This window comes from Ranitomeya variabilis, chromosome 3, assembly GCF_051348905.1.
Source record: "Ranitomeya variabilis isolate aRanVar5 chromosome 3, aRanVar5.hap1, whole genome shotgun sequence".
In the NCBI taxonomy this organism is placed as follows: domain Eukaryota; kingdom Metazoa; phylum Chordata; class Amphibia; order Anura; family Dendrobatidae; genus Ranitomeya; species Ranitomeya variabilis.
The window spans coordinates 229,403,581-229,411,098 of NC_135234.1; the positions used below are offsets into that span (position 1 = coordinate 229,403,581).

The 7,518-nt window shown below is 42.0% G+C and overlaps 1 protein-coding gene across 1 annotated transcript; it reads left to right on the forward strand.

The window, feature by feature from the left end:
* The first annotated feature begins 556 nt into the window (after positions 1–556).
* LOC143817665 (ragulator complex protein LAMTOR5-like) lies at positions 557–6,743 on the forward strand. The gene is made up of 4 exons (XM_077299158.1): positions 557–703; positions 1,050–1,167; positions 2,571–2,659; positions 6,655–6,743. The coding sequence occupies exons 1-4, from the start codon at positions 616–618 to the stop codon at positions 6,741–6,743; spliced, it is 384 nt and encodes a 127-aa protein (XP_077155273.1). The 5' UTR covers positions 557–615.
* Positions 6,744–7,518: the final 775 nt, after the last annotated feature.

A 7,518-nucleotide genomic window follows, 5' to 3' on the forward strand; every position in this document is an offset into this window, starting at 1 on the left:
GCCAATAGACCGGAGTCCCACAAATCGATCCTGTGACCTCTAGTGATACTCAGTAAATGTAACCCTGATGGCTTATGTGGTGGTAAGCGAGCCCTGATGGGCAAGAATGCCTGTACCGCCATGGCTAACCCTTCCAGTGGCAGTGAGGCAAGTATTGCAGTGAAGGGTGCGATTGCTCCAGCTGAGAACTGATAAAGGCAACTGTGGTTACATTCGTCTGAATGGGGTTGATTCTAAAGGAGTCGCATGGATTTCTGTGAGCCCTATTCAGGCGAATGTGAACACACCCATATTGTGCTGCCGACATTGTGCAAATGGTAAATCCTGAATGACAGATCTGTCCAAACTGGAGGACGTCTTCCTATTCAGGAGTCATAAATGCTAGGTCAGAATTTCTGTTATAGCCAACATGGTGGAAATAACACCAACTGTCTTGAATGGAAATAAATATAAATTTTTATGACTATCCATGTACTATAGGGGAAAAGAATATACTCGGGTGTTACTCTCCCTCCGCAGGACTAGCACTGACTGTCCATGTTCATAAAAAAAATAAAATGGAAAATTCCATTATTAACAGAGTTACAGAATACTTCCTTTATTTCTTGCATTTACATGTCAGTTCATGTCTTTAATTCCAGGATGAAAATCCCATCTATCGTTGGCGTTTTGTGCACAGATTCTCAAGGACTGAACTTGGGGTGTAAGTTGACTATGTACAGTCATACTGTATTTTCTTTATGCTTGTCTTTCTTTCTTTACACCTGGTGGCCTGTCTGATTTTTATATTGAAACCAGAGATAGAACTGTGCTACAATTAATAAACGTTTATCTGCTCTGGACCTCAAATAGCCATGGGGCAAGTGTGAGAATGTGGTGACAAGTTCCCACCAGCAACAGTGACTCTGTGGGCCACTCCTGAGTCTGAACTAGACTAGTGTTCCCCCAAATATCCAGCTGTGGCCCAGTCCAAGCCTTCATGTGACTCATCCTATGTGCTAAGTCAGGATCTAGGCAAGGACATGTAATAGTATCCTCTCTTCTTTTAGGCTGTGGAAGTCTCTCGGATGAGCATGCTGGTGTTATCTCCATACTCCCTCAACAGGCAGCTAAGCTTACAACAGACCCTACTGATGTGCCAGTTGTATGTCTGGAATCTGACAGCGGGTAGGATAATTACTTTTTTTTAGGTTTCATGAACTTCTTCACGTAAATGTAAACTTGAAAAAAAGCTGTTGGGGGCGCTAACTGTTGAAAAGCACCATTATAGCCAGATAGCAATAGAATAAAGCCTTTGAAGTTCCAATCTAACATTTCTGTTTGAACAAAAGCACTTCTGTTCTGCAGCTTGTCATATGGAAATGACCCAGGACTAGTCAGGTCGTGCGATACTTCTACCAAAGAAGAATGGAGGGCACCATCACATACATGGGATCAACCCTGTAGCATGTCTATACAAAGTAGTGCTTGAAGAGGAAGGAAAAGAAACATGCACAGATACATGGATCACCATAAAAATAGTAATGCTTTTATTATTGTACACCAAACCACATAAACATTAAAAACATTTAATAATACCAACAACTCAATTGCCCATAATAGGCGTTTTTCTCCCCCCCCCCACACACACACACACCTACACCTGAATAAACAAACCATATAAATATGCAGATAGATTAAGTGTTCAGCACCAAGAATGGGGATGAATAATAAATACAAAAATCTAGCCTGCTAGAGTGCAAATATACAGTCCACGGAAACCATACAATAAATAGAATCGCCTGCAATGCCCCCACCCACAACAAATGCAAAATGTGTCCAATATAACCAGACAATGAGAAAAAATGATAGCAAAGGAGGTATCCCATAAAGTTGACTCATGAACGGACCCCTGCCAGGCTCATGGAAGCTCAAGTGCTGCATTTACTATTACCTCGGTGGAGCAAGCTAATACCGTAGAAGAGGCGCAAAATGGAAAATTGGAGGCACAATGCGGCTGAAAGGTAAAAGCGGAGGCAAGACAACACTTGCACGATGCGTGTCTTCAGGGGCTTATCAACCAAATCGGGCGAGCTGTGTAGAAATACAGGAGCTGAGTTATGTATCATTATAAACACTTCCAGATCTCATCTTACAGCAGTGTGAAGGGAGGGGTGAGAACTGACAGCACTCTGAGATCTGGAACGGTTTGTTACAATAGACAATTCTGTAGCTATTGTGTCTACAGCTAACATGATAAATGATCCATAGGACCCTGGTCCAACAGCCACGTCAGTAGTCCATAGCTGTCATACCAGAGGCCTGCGAACCTTCTCCCACCTGCCAGCATCCCGATGCAATTTAGAATAATTCTTGGAGAACCCTGTTAACCATTTTGTTGCATGGTTTCTTTTTTTCTCCTCTTATATCACTCCTTTGGGTGAATAATTGCTGAATACTCTACTTGCAGTCTTCCAATATATTTGTAGGTCATATTCCTGTGGAAAACACCAGGAAGAAGCAAAATTGTATAAACACTGTTGCGTTACTTACATGACAAACTGATCACTTGTCTTTTTTCTCCTCTACAGAACCATTATGATTCAGAAACATGACCGCTTGACTGTAGCGATTCATAAAATGAAGAAAAAACAATACACTGGCGCTCGGAGAGTAGAGAGTAAGGGGGAAAAAAAGGGGAGGACAACAATCGTAGCTGCTGGTGATAGAAACAGGGTCTGTGTGTCACCCTGTGGGTTATGAAGAAAGCAGAAAACAATGGTAAATCACCTGCGCTGGTGTATGTGTCTACAATTGCACAAGGGTTGTGCATGAGGGCAATAACCGGCAAATAGAAGGCTTACAACAGGTGTAATTGTGTACTTACAAGATGCCGAAAAGATGATGTGAGCGCGGATCCTCCTAGTGCTGGAAGTCCGGCTCCGTGCTGCAAGGTCGTGGGATTAGGGGATAGAAGTGGCGTCTTGATCCGTGCGAGTCAGGTCTGCTGGAGGGATGCAGGAGCCTAGTAGGAACCGCCAACTTCTGGCGTGCCCCGGCCGGAAGCAACACCAAAGCGGTGGCGGAGTGTAGAAGGGGCGTGGCAAGTAGTGTGACGTCACGGCTAGTGGGCGGGCGCGTATGCGGATTAACCAATCCAACGCGTTTCGAAGGATGCGATCCTTCTTCGTCACGGCTGGAGTTCCCCATAGAGCCCTCCTCTTATATAGCGGCTACTTGCCCGCCTCCTACAGAAAAAAACTACCTAGCATCCCTAATTGGTATGACTCGTAGATGGTACATGAATGAGAATGCAGCGCGATTAGTGCACTAGATAGCGGGGAGGCCATGAATTAGAGCCTTGAGAGGGGATTCACCTAAGTGCCTAATTTGTGAAGCATGGTTAATGCGGCATACTTGGTAGATAACAGGAAGAATTGGATTAGGGGCGTATGGAGATGTATAGGAAAGAAAACTGAAGGACATAAATGAAAGGATCTGTATCATCGAATGGGTTATGTGGTGATAATAATATTTTGATGCCCTGGACCTTAGGCTTAATTAGGTGGCGAAAGAAGGGGAATAACATGAAATATACAAAAAATTAAAACTCTGACAACTTTATTAGTGGAGTAATAAAATATATAAAATATGAAAGATAAAAATGGTGCAGTATAATAGGTCCTGATCTAAAAGAGCTGGTTGCTCAACCCCAATCTGCTAAAATAATAGAGATTGTAAAATCATGCACTCATGGATAGAAAGCAGATTTTGTAATTAATATGCCGAGATAGGGTTAAAACTGTCCACAGGATCCCACCTCGGTCCTAAACAAAACACACCCCTTTATACAAAGGTAGCTGGGCATGAATAATTAATATTAAAAGTTCAGATTAAAAAGCGTATAACTCAATTTCATAATTGAGTCCTCTAGGGGCCAGGCTGTCTAGCATATAAATCCATTTGGATTCAACCCTGGACATTGCTAAGAAAATTCCCGGCCCTCGGGTTTTGTTGGACTATTTGGATTCCACAAAAAAGGATCCCTCCACAGGATTTATTATGTTTTCCTAAAAAGTGGCGGGATAAAGGGTGACCTTTAAAACGCTTCTGAATATTATCTAGGTGCTCCTTAATTCTGACCTTCAAAGATCTTTTAGTTCGGCCCACATAGATTTTATTACAGGGACACTTGTTATGATCTGGTGACCTTGGAGCCGCATGAAACTTTCTCTGGAGTCGGTGGAACCTGTACTGACAGCAAATCCTGCACTAACACCGCAACTAGAAGTAGCCGTGGGGTGTGCCTAACATACCCTAGACACCTCGACACAGCCGGAGGACTAAATACCCCTATAGATGGAAATAGGAATGCTACCTTGCCTCAGAGCAGACCCCCAAAGGATAGGCAGCCCCCCACGAATAATGACTGTGAGTAGGAGAAGAATAGACACACGCAGGTAGAAAACAGGATTTAGCAAAAGAGGCCACTCTAGCTAAATAGGAAAGGATAGGACAGATTACTAGGCGGTCAGTATTAAAACCCTTCCAAAAATATCCACAGCAGATAATACAAAAAGTTCCACAATCTAACTAAAGACATGGAATGTATATCTGCCACTCCAGAGAATCCAACAAGACTGAGAAAATACTGACACAATCTAAGCTGGACAAGAAAACACAAAGAATAGCACTGAATTGTGAAGCACACAACATGTGTGCCACAGGAAAAAAAACCCAGACACTTATCTTTGCTGATTTGGCAGAAAGGCAGGAGGAACCAGGCAGAGGTCCTACACCTCCCAACAATTGACAACTGGCAAGGACTAATGAATCCTGCACGCCTAAATACCCCAGTCAGAACTGCAATCAGCAGATACACCTGACCAGGACTGCAACTCAGGGGCAACTGCATTACCACCTACAACCACCGGAGGGAGCCCAAAAGCAGAATTCACAACAGACACTGCAGTGTGTAAATTACCCCTGTCGTTTTGCAGGTTATGGAATTTTTAATATAGAATTGCTTAGTGCCACTTGAGTCTGTAAATGTGGTTTGGACCAACTTCCCAATAGATGTGCGTTTGCAGCACGAACATCTGCCACATGGCCTGAAACCCCACCTATGGAGGTCTGATGGTTTTGCGGGTGCCCCTGTTCCAGAGAGGACTGGTTTCGTTGTTGGCGCTAGAAGGAGGCCCAGATTTTGCACCTTAGTGTAAACAAATCTGGGGTTGTTAGGTAATAAATCCCCAATGTTCTTGTCACATTGCAGAATGGGCCAATGTTTCTTGACTATATTCATGAATTTCTTGTGCCCTGAATGGAATTGTGTGACTATGGGTAAATCCTTTATTTGTGCTTGAATGTCCTGAGGATTATTTATTATTTTGGCTTTATGGACAAGACTCTCTCTTGATATATGACCAACTGCTTGTTGAGCCACATTGAGGGTTTGTGTTTTATAACCTTTGGCTTCAAATTGTTTGGTGATATATGTGGACTCCTCATTATAATCCTTCAAGTTTGTGCAATTTCTCCTAATACGAGTGTATTGTCCTCTAGGGATATCCGTGAGCCAGATTGGGAGGTGACAGCTTGTTAGGTGTATAAAGCTGTTTGAATCCACTGGTTTGCGGAAACACCTTGTTTTTAGTTTACTATTTTCCACATAAATTGTGAGGTCCAGGAAATTAACCTGGGAATTACTGGTGGTGGGGGCAAATTCTAAATCGATCTGATTGTTATTTAGGTTTGAGATGAAGGAATTAAGTTCTGTTACGGTCCCCTCCCAGATAAACAGGATGTCGTCAATAAAACGACGCCAGAATTTTAATCCTGGATGTAATACGCCTTCCTTAAAAATGTGTTGATGCTCCCAGTGACCCACATACAGATTAGCGTAACTTGGCGCAAAACGCGTGCCCATCGCGGTGCCCCACGTATGCAAATAATACTGTTTCTCATATTGGAAATAATTGTGTCTTAATATGAACCCGATGCTTTCCAGAATGAATTCAATTTGGGGTTCTTTGTATGTCCCCAAAGTATGTAGAAAGAAATTGGCTGACTCACATCCTTTTTCATGGTTAATTACCGTGTATAGGGATTTGATGTCCAGAGTGCCCAAGATATAATTACTTTGCCATATAAAGGGTTCCAGGACTTGTATGGTGTGAGTAGTGTCTTTCAAGTAAGCTGGGACTAGGGGCATACATTTTTGTAAGTGTAGATCTACATATTTGGATAAGTTAGCATTCAAGCAATTAATTCCCGATATGATTGGGCGACCTGGGGGGTTAGTGGCATCTTTGTGGATTTTAGGTATATGATAAAACATGGCTGTTGTGGGTGTTCTGTTGTTTATAAACTGGAACTCTTTCCTATTTAGTACCCCTAGGGTTTTGCCCTTTTGGGCTAAAATGTTTAGTTTTTTAGTAAAATTCACAGTGGGATTGAAGTTCATTTTTTGTAGGTGACAGTGTCATTTATGAGTCTGTGATTCATTATGGTATGTAGTGCAGTCTAGTACCACGATGCCCCCACCCTTATCAGCTGGGCGGATAACAATGTCATGATTTTTTTGGAGGTCAATGATGGATTTCCTTTCACTAGCGCTAAGGTTATGTGAAATATACTTGGAGCTGTTTTTGTAAGATTTTCTTATATCTGTAGTGACCATGGTTTCAAAAGACCGGAAGGCACTAGAGTATTCATTGATGGGATTAAATGAGGATTGTGGTGCTAGGTTCGTATGGATATAGTCCTGAATATTGGTTGTAGTTGAGTAAGTTATCGTGTTGTTAGTGGGTTCCTTCTTCAAGAAATATTTCTTTTATAGCCAAATTGCGCATAAATTTTTTAATGCTGATGTATAGATTAAAGGGGTTAGCCAATGCTGTAGGGGCGAATTTCATACCTTTTTGTAGAAGATTGGTCTCACTAGGGGTTAATTGGTGAGAGCTGAGGTTGAAATTTTTTTGTGTATGATTTTTCAACAATTTATTTAATGTTTTCTTTTTGGCGAGTTGCCCACCCCTCTTGCCTCTTTCAGTTTTGAGTTTGGAGGGTGGAAAAAATCCCGTTTGATGGTTGATTGTACAGTTTTGTTGGCCTTGGTATTACTAACCCTATTTGTACCATTGAGCATTCTATTTGGTATTTTCCTTGAAATTGGGACTGGTACTTGTTTATGCCTCGGATTAGTTTTATTATGGGATTTGGTATTGGATTTGCTGATTGGGATTTGGTGAAGCCTATCATCATTTGTACTTGTGGTGGGTTGTTCCCATTCAGCAGTTGTTTCTGAATCTTCCGCCATTATAGATAATCGAGAAAACCTATTTGAAGTAGGGATTTGGGTGTTTACCTCAGGGTTAGACACTATTGCTGGGGAATTTACTTCATTCATAGATATGTTTGTGGTTATTTCATTAGTTGGAGAGTTGGTCAGCCCTATTTCATAGTCTGTTCTGGTGCGAACCGACATTGGCGTGTACTGGGTAGAATTGGTGTTTGTATATGTGGAAAATACTAGGG

Excerpts from the sequence above, each read along its gene's own strand:
- LOC143817665 (XM_077299158.1), top strand. The coding sequence starts at position 616 with ATGTCAGTTCATGTCTTTAATTCCAGGATGAAAATCCCATCTATCGTT. Across the intron at positions 704-1,049 it reads TCAAGGACTGAACTTGGGGT|GCTGTGGAAGTCTCTCGGAT; the intron begins GTAAGTTGACTA and ends CTCTTCTTTTAG. Across the intron at positions 2,660-6,654 it reads TGGCGCTCGGAGAGTAGAGA|TGACCATGGTTTCAAAAGAC; the intron begins GTAAGGGGGAAA and ends TTATATCTGTAG.